Source organism: Ranitomeya imitator, chromosome 6, assembly GCF_032444005.1.
Source record: "Ranitomeya imitator isolate aRanImi1 chromosome 6, aRanImi1.pri, whole genome shotgun sequence".
NCBI classification, from domain to species: Eukaryota; Metazoa; Chordata; class Amphibia; order Anura; family Dendrobatidae; genus Ranitomeya; species Ranitomeya imitator.
In genome coordinates, this window is record NC_091287.1 from 161150274 (window position 1) to 161170958 (window position 20685).

The following is a 20685-nucleotide window of genomic DNA, read 5'->3' on the forward strand; positions in this document are numbered from 1 at the left end:
ATGAAGCTCAGTAGTGTGTTTGGCCTCCACGTGCCTGTATGACCTCCCTACCATGCCTGGGCATGCTCCTCATGAGGCAGCGGATGGTCTCCAGAGGGATCTCCTCCCAGACCTGGACTAAAGCATCCTCCAACTCCTGGACAGTCTGTGGTGCAACGTGACATTGGTGGATGGTGCAAGACATGATGTCCCAGATGTGTTCAATCGGATTCAGGTCTGGGGAACAGGCGGGCCAGTCCATAGCTTCAATGCCTTCATCTTGCATGAACTGCTGACACACTCCAGCCACAAGAAGTCTGGGATTGTCCTGCATTAGAAAGAACCCAAGGCCAACCGCACCAGCATATGGTCTTGCAAGGGGTCTGAGGATATCATCTTGGTACCTAATGGCAGTCAGGCTATCTCTGGGAGCACATGGAGGGCTGTGCGGCCCTCCAAAGAAATGCCACCCAACACCATTACTGACCCACTGTCAAACCGGTCATGCTGAAGGATGTTGCAGACAGAAGATCACTCTAAAAGGTGTCTCCAGACTCTGTCATGTCGGTCACATGTGCTCAGTGTGAACCTGCTTTTATCTGTGAAGAGCACAGGGCACCAGTGGCGAATTTGCCAATCCTTGTGTTCTGTGCAAATGCCAAGCGTCCTGCACGGTGTTGGGCTGTGAGCACAACCCCCATCCTCATGGAGTGGGTATCTGTTTCTGCTCACACATGCACATTTGTGGCCTGCTGGAGGTCATTTTGCAGGGCTCTGGCAGTGCTCCTCCTGTTTCTCCTTGCACAAAGGCTGAGGTAGCGGTCCTACCACTGGGTTGTTGCCCTCCTACTGCCCCCCTCCATGTCTCCTGGTGTACTGGCCTGTCTCCTAGTGGCGCCTCCAGCCTCTAGATACTACGCTGACAGACACAGCAAACATTGATGTGCCATCATGGATTAGCTGCACTACCTGAGCCAAGAGTGTGGGTTGTAGAGTCCGTCTCATGCTTCAGTATTGGTACTGAGATGTGGTCTGTGGTCCCCACCTGCAGAACCACTCCTTTATTGAGTGTGTCTTGATAATTGCCAATAATATCCATCTGTTGTCTATTCCATTTGCACAACAGCATGTGAAATTGATAGTCAAACAGTGTTGCTTCCTAAGTGGACAGTTTGATTTCACAAAAGTTTGATTTACTTTGAGTTATATTCTGTTGTTTAAGTGTTCCCTTTATTTTTTTTGAGCAGTGTATTTGCAGGTCATAGTGTATTTAGTAAGTAATGTACTTCACATTATGCAAAGTTAATAAGGTAGTGATCAAAATCATGTACTAGACTACCCTGTGCTCATAGTGGGCAAATAAATCTATTTTAATAATAGCTGTCACGAACTGAATCCATCTACGACCTAAAGCAGACCTAAATTATACTTGTTTGTATACTGAATTAGAAAAATACATTGAATCTATTAGTAGAAGCCATACTTACAATATCAAACCTTTGGGTCATGTTCCCTTGGATGTCAAGTAAATAGACCTTCCCACTGTGAGTCCCCAAGGCCAAGAACTGAAAGACAGAACCAACGTCATAGGTTATAGGAACCCTATTAACAGGACAAAATAATAATTAAAACAAGAAACTTGGTAAGCTATCACTAGACCCTCCCCTAGTAGACGAATAGCGGCATGTCACATTGTTTACATAACTTCTCATTAAAATGCAGCGTGAAAGTAGAGACCATGGAACAAATCATAGATACAATGTTTCATGCAGACGGGCAAATGGCAATCAACTATTCATCTGCTTAGACTTTCTGTATACAAAATTAAACAGGTTGCTTGGAGCAGGAGAAAACATTTGCAGAGTGACAAGTCATAATAATATGTGACATATTAGAAAAGTTATAATAAATCATTTTTTAATTAAGTCTGGGCAAACGTGAAATAATGACCATTCAAGGTGAGTAACTAAAGCAAAGATAAAGGCCTGCACAAGTGCTGATACAATGCTAGAGCCATTCAACTAACACTTGCCTTAGAGTATGTTTCAACGGTCAGGAAATGCTGATAGTCTGACGCTGCGTACAGCCGCAACGTCAAACCCGCAGCGTCCAGATGTTACAGCATAGTAGAGGGGATTCCATGAAATCCCATCTCCACTATGCGTTCAGAGACGCAGGTGGCAGACCTGCGCCTCCGGACATGCTGCATGTCTTTCCAGACCGCAGCATGTCTATTTACGATGTGGAGATACTTTGTCCCCGCAGCGCAAACTTCCCATGGACTAAGGGTATGTGTACACGTTGCAAATTTGCCTGTGGAATTTTCTGCGCAGATTCTGTATCTCTTGGCAGAAAACGCAGGTAAAAATCCACAAGGATTTGATGCCTTTTTTATGCGGATTTGTATGCATTTTTTGGAAGCTAAATAAAGATCTATTATTTAACAACAACAAAAAAAGGAATTGTGATTTAATTTCTTGTCCAACCTCTTCACTTACATACTCCACTGAAGAATAATGTTTGTACACACAGAAAGATAGATAGGTAGATAGATAGATCTATAGACAGAAAAAAAAAAGCATGAACCGCACATCCAAAAATCATACGTTGATCTTAAGCCGCTAGGCAAAAATCTATATAACTGAACATGAGGTTTTCAGTTTAACATTCTGATCAGACTGTATGAAGCCCACTGCCACCTCGTAGTGGGTCCTACCGCCCTAACAGAGCGGAGCCGTGCTGCGACCACCGCCACAGTGGCAATGAACCAGCAGGGCAGACGGCCTGTTGCCCCACAGCACCCATGCTTCAAGCCTGAGTCCCCATGACTCCAGACCGCGCCACCCCACCAGCACAAAGCCACAGCAACAATGGCCGCCACACAGCACCAACACCAAAATGAAAGGAGCACTGAAACTCACCTTCCTCCAGCTCTTCAGTGAGAGCCAAAATGGGCTAGACCCCTTAGTTTGCAGTCTCCTGCTAATTAAAATCACCTGTGCCAAATGGGAGGAGTGCTGGTCCAAAAAAGAGACTAGAACATGCTTTGCACAAAAAGAAAAAAAAAAAGAGCATGAACCGCATATCCAAAAATCATAAGTTGATCTAAAGCCGCTAGGCAAAAATTTATATAAATGAACATGAGGTTTTCAGTTTAACATTCTAATCAGGCTGTATGAAGCCCAGAGATAGCTAGATAGATAGATAGATACTGTAGATAGATAGATAGATAGATAGATAGATAGATAGATAGATAGATAGATAGATAGATAGATAGATAGATAGATAGATAGATAGAGATAATACACCGTGTGCAGAATTATTAGGCAAGTTGAATTTTAGAGGATTATTTTTATTATTGATCAACAACTATGTTCTCAATCAACCTAAAAGACTCATAAATATCAAAGCTTAATATTTTTGGAAGTTAGAGTGGGGTTTTTGGCTATCTTAGGAGGATATCTGTTTGTGCAGGTAACTATTACTGTGCAGAATTATTAGGCAACTTAACCCCTTCACCCCCAAGGGTGGTTTGCACATTAATGACCGGGCCAATTTTTACAATTCTGACCACTGTCCCTTTATGAGGCTATAACTCTGGAATGTTTCAATGGATCCCGGTGATTCTGACATTGTTTTCTCGTGACATATTGTACTTTATGAAAGTGGTAACATTTCTTTGATATTACCTGCGTTTGTGAAAAAATGGAAATTTGGCAAAAATTTTGAAAATTTCGCAAATTTCCAACTTTGAATTTTTATGCAATTAAATCAGAGATATGATAATGTGAGATATGTCACACAAAATACTTAATAAGTAGCATTTCCCACATGTCTACTTTTTTTCTTAGGGAGTTATAAGGGTTAAAAGTTGACCAGCCATTTCTCATTTTTACAACACCATTTCTTTTTAGGGACCACACATTTGAAGTCATTTTGAGGGGTCTATATGATAGAAAATAATCAACTGTGACACCATTCTAAAATCTGAACCCCTCAAGGTGCTCACAACCACATTCAAGAAGATTATTAACCCTTCAGGTGTTTCACAGGAATTTTTGGAACGTTGAAATAAAAATGAACGTTTAGATTTTTTTTTTCACAAAAAAAATTACTTCAGCTCCAATTTGTTTTATTTTACCAAGGGTAACAGGAGAAAATGGACCCCAAAAGTAGTTGTACAATTTGTCCTGAGTACGCTGATACCCCACATGTGGGGGTAAACCACTATTTGGGCGCATGGCAGAGCCCGGAAGGGAAGGAGCGCCATTTGACTTTTCAATGCAAAATTGACTGGAATCGAGATGGGACGCCATGTTGCGTTTGGAGAGCCACTGATGTGCCTAAACATTGAAACCCCCCACAATTGACACCATTTTGGAAAGAAGACCCCCTAAGGAACTTATCTAGATGTGTGGTGAGCACTTTGACCCACCAAGTGCTTTACAGAAGTTTATAATGCAGAGCCGTAAAAATAAAAAATCATATTTTTTCACAAAAATGGTCTTTTTGCCCCCATTTTTTTATTTTCCCAAGTGTAAGAGAAGAAATTGGACCCCAGAAGTTGTTGTAAAATTTGTTCTGAGTATGCTGATACCCCATATGTGGGGGTAAACCACTGTTTGGGCGCATGGCAGAGCTCGGAAGGGAAGGAGTGCCATTTGATTTTTCAATGCAAAATTTACTGGAATTGAGATGGGACACTGTTGTGAATTCTGTTGTCGGGCTCCCTCCTGTGGTCATGAATGGTACTTCGGCTGGTTCTGTCCATGGACTTCCTCTGGTGGGTGTTTCTGAGTTTCCTTCCACAGGTGACGAGGTTGATTCGTTAGCTGGCTGCTCTATTTAACTCCACTTAGATCTTTGCTCCATGCCACCTGTCAATGTTCCAGTATTGGTCTAGTTCACTCCTGGATCGTTCTTGTGACCTGTCTTCCCAGCAGAAGCTAAGTTCCTGCTTGTATTTTCTTTGGTTTGCTATTTTTCTGTCCAGCTTGCTATTTTTATTGTTGTCTTGCTTGCTGGAAGCTCTGGGACGCAGAGGGAGCGCCTCCGCACCGTAAGTTGGTGCGGAGGGTCTTTTTGCGCCCTCTGCGTGGTCTGTTTGTAGGTTTTTGTGCTGACCGCAAAGCAACCTTTCCTATCCTCAGTCTGTTCAGTAAGTCGGGCCTCACTTTGCTAAATCTATTTCATCTCTGTGTTTGTATTTTCATCTTTACTCACAGTCATTATATGTGGGGGGCTGCCTTTTCCTTTGGGGAATTTCTCTGAGGCAAGGCAGGCTTTATTTTTCTATCTTCAGGGGTAGCTAGTTCCTTAGGCTGTGCCGAGTTGCATAGGGAGCGTTAGGAGCAATCCACGGCTATTTCTAGTGTGGTTGATAGGATTAGGGATTGCGGTCAGCAGAGTTCCCACGTCCCAGAGCTCGTCCTTTATTATCAGTAACTATCAGGTCATTCCGTGTGCTCTTAACCACCAGGTCCATTATTGTCCTGACCACCAGGTCATAACAGGACACCATGTTGTGTTTAGAGAGCCACTGATGTGCCTAAACATTGAGACCCCCACAAGTGACACCATTTTGGAAAGAAAAGCCCCTAAGGAACTCATCTAGATGTGTTATGAGAGCTTTTAACCCCCAAGTGTTTCATTACAGTTTATAACTCAGAGCCGTGAAAATAAAAATTCTTTTTTTTTCCCAAAAAAATATATTTTAGCCCCCAGTTTTGTATTTTTCCAAGGGTAACAGTTGAAATCAGGGTGGATAAAAATCAATGTTTTTTAAAAAAAAAAAATCAAAAAAATCTGATTTTTTTTATTTAAATTGGATTTTTTTGATTTAAATCAGATTTTTTTCAATAAACTGCTTTTTGAGGAAAATATTTTACCATCCAAAGGTTCTTCCATCATGAGATAAAGCTGAGTTGTTTAACTCAGTAGAATAAGGCTGTACATGTGTAACATTCACAATGCCATGCTCTTCCAGAGGTTTCTGTAGGATTAGTGGGCAGTTTCTCTCCTATATTATCACAGACGCTCGCTTTACTTACGCAGTTCTCAAAACTGAATTTGACTCCGCAGAGGTCCCAGCCTCTTCTTCACGGCAAAAATGTTACAACATGAACAGAGTTGAGAAAAAGACCTTAATCCTATTGTTCTACAAACCTATAACGACATGTGAACAAAAATTCAAATGTCTAGTACGCAGTTTGGTCACTGACAATGCTGCAAACGTATCCAATATGAGAAGAGATTTAGAAGAGCAGGGAGGGAATACAAAGCTGCTAATAACATATGGTTGCAGTGCTCATTTGCTGCACCTCTTAGCCAAAGACTTAAGTGTTCCACAAATAAAGGCTAATCTTGTTGAAATTGCTAAATACTTCCGTAATAATCATTTTGTTGCAGCAGCTCTGAAAAGGATGGTTGGAACCAAGCTAACGCTCCCACAAGATGTTAGATGGAACTCTGTGGTGGACTATTTTGAGCAGTATATCAAAAACTGGCCTATTCTGATGACACTTTGTGAAGAAAATCGAGATAAAATAGATGGCACTGTCACGGCCAAAATCCTCAACATTGGGCTTAAGAGAAATGTTGAACATATGCTGAGCTTCCTGAAACCCATCTCTCAAGCTTTAAACAAAATACAGAAAAATAGCTGTTTTATTGCGGATGCTGTTGAAATTTGGAAGGAACTGAGTCAACACTTAAAAACAACTACACATGGACAGAATTAAATTACAAGCAGTAAACAAACGAATGGGACAAGCACTGACTCCAGCTCATTTTTTGGCAAATATTGTCAATATCCAATATCAGGGTCAAAACCTAAGTGCTGAGGAAGAGGAGTTAGCTATGACATGGGTATCCAGCAATCATCCATCTTTAATGCCAACTATAATAAACTTCAGAGCTAAGGGGGATACCATTCAAGAAATATATGTTTGCTGAAGATATTTTAAGGAAGGTCACACCAGTAAACTGGTGGAAGTCACTTAAGCGCTTGGATTTAGAGACTGTTCAAGCAATGATTTCACTTTTAACAGCAGTAGCTTCTTCTGCAGGCGTTGAAAGAATATTCTCTTCCTTTGGACTCATTCATTCTAAATTGAGAAATCGGTTGGGACCCAATAAAGCAGGAAAGCTTGTTTTTCTTTTGCAGATTATGAATAGGAACAAAGAAGAAGATGATGATGAAGATGACGACAAGTGAGCTACAGAGGACAGCAGGGACAGTAGTATTTAAGTTTTTCATGTGTCGGCTGGGCTGACAGTCTAAGTTTCTTATCTAATATATAATTGCCTAGAATACTACTTCCTGCAATTTGTGCCAACTTCCGTGGCTTTGTCCGGAGCTAATGTCCGGAGCTAATGTCCGGAGATTAATTGCCTAGAATACTACTTCCTGCAATTTGTGCCAACTTCCGTGGCTTTGTCCGGAGCTAATGTCCGGAGCTAATGTGCGGAGATAATGTCCGGAGCTAATGTCCGGAGCTAATGTCCGGAGCTAATATCCGGAGATAAGTGACGTCAACAGTGTCCAGTGTCTGATTGGTTGCCGCCTGCTGCGAGCGACCAATCAGAAACGTGCCGTACTGTGACACACTCCGCCCGCCATTTTGGTGTGATTTTTGAATTTTTACCTCACAGCAAGTTTCTACTGCGTGGAGGCGGGCCCAGTGACGTTGCTCTTCAAGCTCCTGCCGAATTTCGTCAAAAAAATGATAATACCATTTACCAAAACTATATATATTTAGTTGTGAAGTGGTTCAGTGACATTTTCACACCAATTTTGAACTTTTGTTTGGTGTTTTCTCCATATACTGCCTATTATTTTTGTTCTTTCTTACTATTATTTATTAATTGTATTATTCTTACATTTGAATAAATAAAGTATATATGGATTCTAGACTCCCGAATTCTTTAGAATCGGGCTGCCATCTAGTAATATATATATATATATTGTTTAGCCAAATTAGTTAACAAACATGGATGTTTGTTTAAGCAAATAACTTATGCTGTAATGTTGTTATTGTTTCAGTTGAATAAATCTATTTAAATTGTTATTAAGGTCAGGATTATTTTTCTCCTTCCAAAGTACAACAGAACAGTGGTGTCCAAATATGAATGATTAACCCATTAAACTGGGGAGAAAAAAGTAATATAAAAAGTGATTCTAAAAATCTTCATCTACTTGCATGTTAAAGTAGCAAGAACTAGTTTAGGTAGAAACTTTGATTTAAATCACTGATTTAAATCAAGCCTTACTGACTAGTGATTTAAATCGTGATTTAAATCAGTTAGATTTAAATCAAATCCACCCTGGTTGAAATTGTACCCCAAAAGTTGTTGTCCAATTTGTCCTGAGTATGCTGATACCCCATATGTGGGGGGAACCACCGTTTGAGCGCATGGCAGAGCTCGGAAGGGAAGGAACATCATTTGGAATGCAGACTTAGATGGATTGGTCTGCAGGCGTCACATTGTGTTTGCAGAGCCCCTAATGTACCTAAACAGTAGAAACCCCCCACAAGTGACCTCATATTGGAAACCACCAAGGAACTTCTCTAGATGTGTTGTGAGAACTTTGAACCCCCAAGTGTTTCACTACAGTTCATAACGCAGAGCCGTGAAAATAAAAAATCTTTTTTTTTTCCACAAAAATTATTTTTTAGCCCCCAGTTTTGTATTTTCCCAAGGGTAACAGGAGAAATTGGATCCCAAAGTTGTTGTCCAATGTGTCCTGAGTACGCTGATACCCAATATGTTGGGGTAAACTCCTGTTTAGGGCATGGGAGAGCTCGGAAGGGAAGGAGCACTGTTTTACTTTTTCAATGCAGAATTGGCAGGAATTGAGATTGGACGCCAAGTCGCGTTTGGAGAGCCCCTGATGTGCCTAAACAGTGGAAACCCCCCAATTATAACTGAAACCCTAATCCAAACATACCCCTAACCCTATTCCCAATGGTAACCCTAACCACACACCTAACCCTTACACACCCCTAACCCTAATTCCAACCCTATTCCCAACCGTAAATGTAATCCAAACCCTAAACCTAACTTTAGCCCCAACCCTAACTGTAGCCTTAACCCTAGCCTCAACCCTAGCCCTAACAGGAAAATGGAAATAAATAAATTTTATCAATTTTTTTTATTTTTCCCTAACTAAGGGGGTGATGAAGGGTGGTTTGATTTACTTGATTACTATGGGAGCTGCCTCATAGATTAACATTGGTCTGAGTGCTATGCAAATTTTTTATCGCATAGCACTCGTCCGTATTACGCTCTAGTGTGACTCCTTAAGGGCACAAAAATTTAAAGTTTGAAAATTAGAAAATTTTCAAAATTTTTTCCAAATTTCAGTTTTTTTCATAAATAAACGCAAGTTATATTGAAGAAATTTTACCACTAACATGAAGCACAATATGTCATGAAAAAACAATCTCAGAATCAGTGGGATCCGTTGAAGCGTTCCAGAACTATAACCTCTTAAAGTGACAGTGGTCAGAATTGTAAAAATTGGCTTGGTCATTTAGTACCAAATTGGCTCTGTCACTAAGGATTTAATATTCTTCCTACAAATGTATAAATAAATTGACAACTGGTTGCTACTATTTCCCTTCTAAAATAAGTGTGTTACACATTGTTCAGAGTCAGACATAGCCCCAATTAAAACATTTCCAAGAGGAATAATAGAGGAACTACACAACACAAAGCTCTAAAGAAACATGCCAGGAAGGGTGACAGATCAAATTCAACTTAAAGAGTCTTTTATTCAACTATACAAAAACACTGTTTAGTGCAGTGTATCAATGTTTATAATATAATTTAAGCATTAAATATTCTAAAATATTGTATCCCAGTACAAACAATATTCTTATAGCATAATATTGCATAGTCACCGCAGTATAATATATCAATAGGCTAAAAATATATATTATAAATAATCTTAAAAAAAAAATCTGCTACATAAAAGAAGACACAGTAAAAAAACAACTATAATGCAGGAGTTTGTTGGTTTCCTATTTTTCTTTAATGAGACAAATAATAATAATAATAATTACAATGATAATGATAAGCATTGCAATAATGAGAAAAGATGTGAGCACGCAGCTCATTACCAATTCATTCCTTACATTGCCTCTCTCCTGCAAGGTTGCCCTTTTTTTTCGTACGAAGAAAAAAGGAAAGTCCCCCGGGTAAAAAAATCAATAGTTGTTAATAAAACATCAGGTGTGCTGACATAACTAGGTATGACTATTCCAGTGCACAGGCCTGCTTGAATGCACAGGGTGCCATCACGATTATTCATCCAGGGCAGACAGCCAGCCTGGTGAAAATATGATGCTTACAGCTCAGGGGGGCAGCGGAGAAACAGAAAGGACGGATAATGAGAATTTACAGAAGGCAATAATAATAATCATATTATCCCTGCCCAGTCTGATTATTGATATTACAGTCTGCACACTGAGACGCATGTAAAGAAAAATAATCAGATACAACACAATTGCATTTTTAAGTCACTTTTCTACTTTTTTTCTAGTTGGCATTAGATGCTATTCGTTAAAATTGGTGCACATGGCCAACTAATTTAGTGCAAAGTGCAAAAAAAAAAAGTTTGTTTTTTTCTGTTTTTAACCTCTTTTGCAACTTTTTAGCACAAAAAAAGTTATGTAAAATGATTCAAAAATTGCATCAAATTATCTGGCGTACAAAAAATTACTCTAAAGAGGGGGGACCGAAGGAGACTTGTAACAAATTTGGAAATCTACAATGATAAATATATACTGCACATAAATAAAAAAAAAAAAAAACAAGATAAGAAGAAATAACAGTGAACATAAAAAATAGACTATAAAGTGGGACAAATGCGAAGAAGAATAAGTTGGAAAAAAAAAAAGAGAAAAACATTAACCCCTTCGCGACATGCGCCGTACTAGTACTGCGCTGCAGGCACTGCATTAGTGCCAGCAGCAGTACTAGTACGGCGCACCGATCACCGCGGTCTCGCGCTGAGCGCCGCGGTGATCGGGTGCGGGTGTCAGCTGTATACGACAGCTGACACCCCGCAGCAATGCCCACGATCGGTGCTATCGCCGATCGCGGGCATTTAACCCCTCTGATGCCGCTGTCAGTAGTGACAGCGGCATAGAGGGGGATCGCGCAGGGACGGGGGCTCCCTGCGCTCTCCCACCGGAGCAACGCAATGAGATCGCGTTGCTCCGGTGACCCGGAAGGAGTCCCCGGATCCAAGATGGCCGCCTGACTCCTTCCGGGTCATGAAGTGACCTGGCTAGCCGGCGCCTGCTGAGAGCAGGCGCTGGAGAGCCAGCTAAGCTGCCTGTCAGATCGTTGATCTGACAGTGTGCTATGCACAGTGTCAGATCAACGATCTGATCTAATACAGAGATGTCCCACCCTGGGACAATGTTAGAAAGTAAAAAAAAAAAAAAATAGAATGTGTAAAAAAAAAATTAAAAAAATCCCCAAATTAAAAAAAAAAAAACACATTTCCCAATAAATCCATTTATTTATGTAAAAAAAAAAAAAAAACAATAAATGTACACATATTTGGTATCGCCGCGTCCGTAACGACCCGCTCTATAAAACTATCCCACTAGTTAACCCCTCCAGTGAACACCGCAAAAAAAAAAAAAAAAAAAAACAAGGCAAAAAACAACGCTTTATTATCATACAGGCGAACAAAAAGTGGAATAACACGCGATCAAAACGACGGATATAAATAACCATGGTACCGCTGAAAACGTCATCTTGTCCCGCAAAAAAAAAGCCGCCATACAGCATCATCAGCAGAAAAATAAAAAAGTTATAGCTCTCAGAATAATGCGATGCAAAAACAATTATTTTTTTATATAAAATAGTTTTTATTGTGTAAAAGCGCCAAAACATAAAAAAAATTACATAAATGAGGTATCGCTGTAATCGTACTGACCCGAAGAATAAAACTGCTTTATCCATTTTACCACACGTGGAACGGTATAAACGCCCCCCCTAAAAGAAATTCAGGAATTGCTGGTTTTTGTTCATTCCGCCTCCCAAAAATCGGAATAAAAAGCGATCAAAAAATGTCATCTGCCCGAAAATGTTACCAATAAAAACGTCAACTCGTCCCGCAAAAAACAAGACCTCATATGACTCTGTGGGCCAAAATATGGATAAATTATAGCTCTCAAAATGTGGTGATGCAAAAACTATTTTTTGCAATAAAAAGCATCTTTTAGTGTGTGACAGCTGCCAATCATAAAAATCCGCCAAAAAAACGCTATAAAAGTAAATCAAACCCCCCTTCATCACCCCCCTAGTTAGGGAAAAATAATAAAATGTAAAAAAATGTATTTATTTCCATTTTCCCATTAGGGCTAGGGTTAGGGCTAGGGTTAGGGCTAGGGTTAGGGCTAGGGTTAGGGCTAAGGTTAGGGTTGGGGTTAGGGTTTCAGTTATAATTGGGGGTTTCCACTGTTTAGGCACATCAGGGGGCGTCCGATCTCAATTCCAGCCAATTCTGCTTTGAAAAAGTAAAACAGTGCTCCTTCCCTTCCGAGTTCTCCTGTGTGCCCAAACAGTGGTTCCCCCCAACATATGGGGTATCAGCGTTCTCAGGACAAGTTGGACAACAACTTTTGGGGTCCAATTTGTCCTGTTACCCTTGGGAAAATAAAAACATAGGGGATAAAATATCATTTTCGTGGAAAAAAAAATATTTTTTATTTTCACGGCTCTGCGTTATAAACTGTAGTGAAACACTTGTTGGTTCAAAGCTCTCACAACACATCTAGATAAGTTCCTTTGGGGGTCTAGTTTCCAATATGGGGTCAATTGTGGGGGGTTTCTACTGTTTAGGTACATCAGGGGCTCTGCAAATGCAACATGACGCCTGCAGACCAATCCATCTAAGTCTGCATTTCAAATGGCGCTCCTTCCCTTCCGAGCTCTGCCGTGCACCCAAACAGTGGTTCCCCCCAACATATGGGGTATCAGCGTTCTCAGGACAAGTTGGACAACAACTTTTGGGGTCCAATTTCTCCTGTTACCCTTGGGAAAAAAAATTGCGGGCTAAAACATCATTTTGTGGAAAGAAAAAATGATTTTTTTAATTTTCACAATGCTACATTCTAAACTTTAGTGAAACAATTGGGGGTTAAAAGTGCTCACCACACATCTAGATAAGTTCCTTAGGGGGTCTTCTTTCCAAAATGGGGTCACTTGTGGGGGGTTTCCACTGTTAAGGCACGTCAGTGGCTCTCCAAATGCGACATGGCGTCCGATCTCAATTCCAGCCAATTTTGCATTGAAAAGTCAAATGGCACTCCTTCCCTTCCGAGCTCTGCCATGCGCTCAAACAGTGGTTTATCCCCATATATGAAGTATCGACGTACTCAGGACAAATTGCACAACAACTTTTGGGGTCCAATTTATCCTTTTACCCTTGGGAAAATAAAAAATTTGGGGCAAAAAGATCATTTTTTGTGAAAATTAATAAAAAATTTTTTTTTACGGCTCTACATTATAAACTTCTGTGAAGCACTTGGAGGTTCAAAGTGCTCACCACACATCTAGACTAGTTCCTTAGGGGGTCTACTTTCCAAAATGGTGTCACTTGTGGGGGTTTCCACTGTTTAGGCACATCAGGGGCTCTCCAATCGTGACATGGGCTCCGATCTCAATTCCAGCAAATCTTGCATTGAAAAGTCAAATGGTGCTCCTTCCCTTCCGAGCTCTGCCATGTGCCCAAACAGTGGTTTACCCCCACATATGGGGTATCGGCGTACTCAGGACAAATTGTACAACGACTTTTGTGGTCCAATTTCTCCTGCTACCCTTGGTAAAATGAAACAAATTGGACCTGAAGTAAAAATTTTGTGAAAAAAAAGTTAAATGTTCAATTTTTTTAAACATTCAAAAAATTCCTGTGAAGCACCTGAAGGGTTAATAAACTTTTTGAATGTGGTTTTGAGTACCTTGAGGGGTGCAGTTTTTAGAATGGTGTCACTTTTGGGCATTTTCTGTCATATAGACCCCTCAAAGTCACTTCAAGTGTGAGGTGGTCCGTAAAAAAAATTGTTTTGCAAATTTTGTTGCAAAAATGAGAAATCGCTGGTCAACTTTTAACCCTTATAACATCCTAACAAAAAAAAATTATGTTTCCAAAATTGTGCTGATGTAAAGCAGACATGTGGGAAATGTTGTTTATTAACTATATTATGTGATATAACTCTCTAATTTAAGGGCATAAAAACTAAGAGTTTGAAGATTGCTAAATTTTCATAATTTCCGACAAATTTTTGTTTTTTTCACAAATAAATGCAAGTCATATCGAAGAAGTTTTACCACTATCATGAAGTACAATATGTCACGAGAAAACAGTGTCAGAATCACCAGGATCCGTTGAAGCGTTTCAGAGTTATGACTTCATAAAGTGACAGTGGTCAGAATTGTAAAAATTGGCCCTGTCACTTAGGTGAAAACAGGCTTTGGGGTGAAGGGGTTAAAGGGCTAGGAGAAAAACAAGTCTCATTATAACATTTAAAAAACGTCACCGCAGCACTCATCCTGGATAAGTAGGGACCCGGGTACTCTTACCCACAAGGTGACCCTGCTTACTAAATCCCAAGGAGCTCACTTGGAAAAATATACGGCTGGAATTTTAGATAGGGGCGAGAACCAGAGTCCTGATTGATACTCTCTTGATTATCTAGGTTACTTAAACCGGTCATTTGCACCATTTTGTATGCTTGGTAAAGACCTGTATTAGGTTGAAACGTTGCATCCCGTGTGGCAGAATAAAAGAAGCTCGTTTTGTAGCACCAAAGCCCAGACCCCATCTACTATTTTCTATTACAATGTATAATTTAGTGAAAAAAGTAATGGAAATAGTATTGTCTTACTTGTATTAAGTGTACATATGACATGGTCTGAGAACCGGACATGTGTTGTGATTTCTAAATTTCTTAAGGGTATGTTCACACGTTCCTGATTTCCATCCTTTTTTTTTCAGGACTGTTTTTTAAAAAACTGGAGCTCTTGGCAGAAAACGCAGGTCCTTTTTTTGATCCTTTTTTGATCCTTTTTTTAATGCAGTTTTCTATGCAGTTAAAATGGCTGAAAATACCCTAACCCTACCCCTAACCGTACCCCTACCCCTAACCCTACCCCTAACCCTATTCTAACCTTAGTGGAAAAAAAAAAAAATTCTTAATTTTTTTTTTATTGTCCCTACCTATGGGGGTGACAAAGGGGGGGGGGGGGTGTCATTTACTATTTTTTTTTAATTTGATCACTGAGATAGGTTATATCTCAGTGATCAAAATGCACTTTGGAACGAATCTGCCGGCCGGCAGATTCGGCGGGCGCACTGCGCATGCGCCCGCCATTTTGCAAGATGGCGGCGCCCAGGGAGAAGACGGCCGGACAGACACCGGGACGCCGGGTAAGTATAAGGGGGGGAGATTAGGGCACAAGGGGGGGGCATCGGAGCACTGGGGGGGGCATCGGAGCACGGGGCGGTGGGATTGGAGCACGGGGGGCAGGATCGGAGCACGGGGGGCAGCCACACTCCGCCCACGCACTTCCGCCCGCTTCCCCGCACTTCCTGCTGCAGCGGTTCTGCACCACAAACCGCAGTAAAACCCGCAGATATTTGTTTCATCTGCGGGTTTTACTGCGGGTTTGACCTCACAATGGAGGTCAATGGGTGCAGAACCGCTGCGGCTCCGAAAAAAGAAGTGACATGGTACTTCTTTTTTTCCGCAGCTATTCAGCGCGGTTTTTTTTTTTATTTTCCGCATTGTGGGCACAGCAGTTCCTGTTTTCCATAGGGTACAATGTAATGTACCCTGCATGGAAAACAGCTGCGGACCCGCAGCGGGAAAATCGCGGCAATTCCGCATGAAAAAAAGGATCGTGTGAACATGGCCTTATAAGGTGTTAAGTGCTCTGGGCGTGTCTGAGCATTTCCCCAGCCACTTCCTCGTGAGGTTGTTTCTTGGCACAGAATCGGCCTCACTGTCTGTGTGACATGAGAAATGGAAATCAGACCATTAGCTATCAATTAATTTAAAGAGGCTGGTGCTATGTACGGGAACTTCCTTGACAGGCAGAGGCTTTGGAAGAGCAATGTCACATCCAAAGCACTTATCAGCAAGTTATGTGAAAATAAGGTGTTTTCTCGGGAATGCAGCAACAGATAAAAGTTATAAAGGGGGTCAATGGATTTAGCTTTCAAAGATGAGCATCCACATATATGTGATATTGGCATGTTGATCTTACTGACAAATTTCCATCAAATACAAATGATAACACATTAAAAAAAAAAAACATTAAATAAAAAAGCATAAAAATTAAATGGCTGGCTATTTTCTGAAGAAACATTTTCTATAAGAAAGGATAGTGTACCCATTTTCTAAAAGTTTCTCCAGCTTCTTGCACCGATACAAACTATACAAGACTACCTTTCCTAAACCAGATTTTACAGTTCAAACTAAATGATCGTATAAAAATTGCCACTAAACAAAAGCTACTTCTATGACCTCGGGCTACAAGACCTTCTCAGACTTGGAGGAATGAAAACTTTCACAAAGTGCATTAAATGTAACAAACAAAAAACATCACATTAGTTGCAAGGAACCATCTTTTTCCACAGACAACCTCAATGACATTAACAGACTGTTTCATATACCGAGCCTTCCATGTCAAATCACACAAAGTATTTTTAAGACACAGGACATATTTTTAAGATATGAACATCCTTTTATTCCAAGAGAAACAAACAAATGGGCTGCTTTGAAAGCAAAGTCTTTCTATCAGTCAAGGAAACACAAACTGTTGATTTCAAGGTGACTAACTGTCCTGGAAGACAGCCGATATTACATGAGAAAATCCAAGAACAAGAGGCAAGACAGGGCAAAGAAATAAAATGAATTTCCACATTGAAATAGCTAAGAGAGAAAGAATGAGGGAAACAGGCAAAAAAGCTTTGAAAGTTTTCTGCTATTCATTTTTGGAGAGTGGAGATTTAGGAGCTCTTTCTAATTTTGTGAAAGCCATTTTATCTCCCTTACTTTCTACCCAACAAAGTAAGTGGAGCGGAGCGGCTATATTCCTCCTTCTTGTCTCCGAAATTCATCACGTGCTCATGACACGCTTAGACGTTTTCTGATGGTTCTGTGTAATGCTGGGCTGTTCCATCACATACAGTACAGACCAAAAGTTTGGACACATCTTCTCATTTAAAGATTTTTCTGTATTTTCATGACTATGAAAATTGCAAATTCACACTGAAGGCATCAAAACTATGAATTAACACATGTGGAATTATATACTTAACAAAAAAGTGTGAAACAACTGAAATTATGTCTTATATTCTAGGTTCTTCAAACTAGCCTACTTTTGCTTTGATGATTGCTTTGCACACTCTTGGCATTCTCTTAATGAGCTTTAAGAGGTAGTCACCGGGAATGGTCTTCCAACAATCTTGAAGGAGTTCCCAGAGATGCTTAGCACTTGTTGGCCCTTTTGCCTTCACTCTGCGGTCCAGCTCACCCCAAACCATCTCGATTGGGTTCAGGTCTGGTGACTGTGGAGGCCAGGTCATCTGGCGTAGCACCCCATCACTCTCCTTCTTGGTCAAATGGCCCTTACACAGCATGGAAGCGTGTTTGGGTCATTGTCCTGTTAAAAAAGAAATGATGGCCCAACTAAATGCAAACCGGATGGAATAGCATGCCGCTGCAGGATGCTGTGGTAGCCATGCTGGTTCAGTATGCCTTCAATTTTGAAGAAATCCCCAATAGTGTCACCAGCAAAGCACCCCCACACCATCACACCTTCTCCATGCTTCACGATGGGAACCAGGCATGTAGAGACCATCCGTTCACCTTTTCTGCGTCGCACAAAGACACGGTTGTTGGAACCAAAGATCTCAAATTTGGACTCATCAGACCAAAGCACAGATTTTCACTGGTCTAATGTCCATTCCTTGTGTTCTTTAGCCCAAACAAGTCTCTTCTGCTTGTTGCCTGTCCTTAGCAGTGGTTTTCTAGCAGCTATTTTACCATGAAGGCCTGCTGCACAAAGTCTCCTCTTAACAGTTGTTGTAGAGATGTGTCTGCTGCTAGAACTCTTTGTGGCATTGACCTGGTCTCTAATCTGAGCTGCTGTTAACCTGCGATTTCTGAGGCTGGTGACTCGGATAAACTTATCCTCAGAAGCAGAGGTGACTCTTGGTCTTCCTTTCCTGGGGCGGTCCTCATGTGAGCTAGTTTCTTTGTAGCGCTTGATGGCTTTTGCAACTGCACTTGGGGACACTTTAAAAGTTTTCCCAATTTATCGGACTGACTGACCTTCATTTCTTAAAGTAATGATGGCCACTCGTTTTTCTTAGCTGCGTTTTTCTTGCCATAATAAAAATTCTAACAGTCTATCCAGTAGGACTATCAGCTGTGTATCCACCAGACTTCTGCTCAACACAACTGATGGTCCTAACCCCATTTATAAGGCAAGAAATCCCACTTATTAAACCTGACAGGGCATACCTGTGAAGGGAAAACCATTTCCGGTGACTACCTCTTGAAGCTCATCAAGAGAATGCCAAGAGTGTGCAAAGCAGTCATCAAAGCAAAAGGTGGCTACTTTGAAGAACCTAGAATATAAGACATATTTTCAGTTGTCTCACACTTTTTTGTTAAGTATATCATTCCACATGTGTTAATTCATAGTTTTGTTGCCTTCAGTGTGAATTTACAATTTTCATAGTCAAGAAAATACAGAAAAATCTTTAAATGAGTAGGTGTGTCAAAACTTTTGGTCTGTACTATACAGTTTTGGGTATTATTTGAAGTTTTGTGCACTACTTGTACAAGTCGAAAAACTGTAAGAAATGGATCAGGTGTTTTAGATCCAAGTTACGACACTTTGTGCCCTCCTGCAGGATAAGGTAAAGCTCAATACTGTTTTAAGAACACATAGCCTTCATTATCCTATGGAGCCTTTTAGAAACAATAGCAACATAATGGAGGGAGTTACAAGACGCCATAGTGTTGTGCCTCATTTAAAGTGAATTTTTATTTTGTGTGTCAGCACAGACTTATACTACCATTTCACTCATATTTCCACTGGAAGAAGGCCCTAGTCTAAGACTACCAGCCACTAGCGAATTTTATTAGTAGAGTGCAGGAATTAAACCAATCGGCGGCATCGGGAAAGTAACTGAACCGCTGCATCGGGAAGGTACCCGAACGGAGCCGTCGGGAAGGTAACTGAACAGCGGCATTGGGAATGTAACCAAACGGAGGCATTGGGAGGTTGCCGAACGGCAGCATCGGGATGGTAACCGAACGGCAGCATCGGGAAGGAGACGAACGGAGCCATTGGGAAAGTAACTGAACGGCGGCATCGGGAAGGTAACTGAACGGTGGCATCGGGAAGGTAACTGAACGGCGGCACTGGGAAGGAGAAGAACGGCATCATCGGGAAGGTAACCAAATGGCGGCCCTAGTCTAAGACTACCAGCCACTAGCGAATTTTATTAGTAGACTGCAGAATAGCAGCTTCGGGAATGAAACCAATCGGTGGCATCAGGAAAGTAACTGAACAGCTGCATTGGGAAGGTAACAGAACGGAGCCGTCGGGAAGGTAACCGAACGGCGGCATTGGAAAGGTAACCGAACGGAACCATCGGGAAGGTAACCGAACGGAGCCATCGGGAAGGTAAGTGAACGGTGGCATCGGGAAGGTAACCGAACAGCGCCATCGGGAAGGTAACGGAATGGCGGCATCAGGAAGGTAACCGAATGGAGCCATCAGGAAAGTAACCGAACGGCATCATCGGGAAGGTAACGGAACGGCAGCATCGGGAAGGAGACGAACGGAGCCATTGGGTAAGTAACTGAACGACGGCATCGGGAAGGTAACCGAACGGTGGCATCGGGAAGGAGAAGAACGGAGTCATCAGGAAGGTAACCAAATGGCAGCAAAGAGAGGGAAAAGAACAGTGGCATCAGGAAGGTAACCGAACCGCGATGACATTGGAAAAGAACTAAACAGAAAAATAGATCGGAAAAATGGCATTAGTTACACAATGAGCAGATGTTTTAAAAGTGTTTTCAGTTCACACAAAAAATATTTATCTCTTATCCATCAAACAGGTGCTACACTGTGTGCTATATTATTAGGCAAGTGAATATTTTGACCATGTCATCATTTTTATGCAGATTTTCCAACTCTGAGCTGTACAATCTGAATGCTTATTGGATGAAGCTGATCAGGAGATGTGTATTTGTATAATGAGGGAAGTTGAGGCCTAAACATAAAACGGCCTTTTCACCTTTATCAGGATGTGCAGTAGTATTAAACAGTTTCTTTTTTTTACCATTTTGTCTGAGGAAGAGATTTAACCGCCAAAAATTGCTACAAGTGTTACAGAGGGATGCAGCACTCTTAAAAATTGCTGAGATATTGAAGCCTGATCATAGACCCATCTAAAGTGCTGTGCAATTGCTCACAAGGGGTTGAAAAAAACATGAGGAAAAAAAACAAAACAACTTGAATTCACTGCCAAAGATTTGAGAAGAATGAAACGAGAAGTGACCACAACCCCGTTCTCCTCCAGTGCTGTCATATTCCTGAACTGCAACCTACCTGGAGGCCCAGAAGTACAAGGCATTCAGCGCTCAGAGACATGGCCAA

General features: G+C 41.1%; 1 protein-coding gene across 3 annotated transcripts in view; it reads right to left on the reverse strand.

Moving 5' to 3' along the window:
• The window catches only part of VPS41 (VPS41 subunit of HOPS complex), a 354940-nt gene that overhangs the window by 252478 nt on the left and 81777 nt on the right, over window positions 1–20685 (reverse strand). For all 3 annotated transcript variants that reach the window (XM_069730259.1, XM_069730260.1, XM_069730261.1), the window contains exon 4: window positions 1467–1544. In XM_069730259.1, the coding sequence (XP_069586360.1) occupies window positions 1467–1544 (78 nt within the window). The remainder of the gene's footprint in view (window positions 1–1466; window positions 1545–20685) is intronic.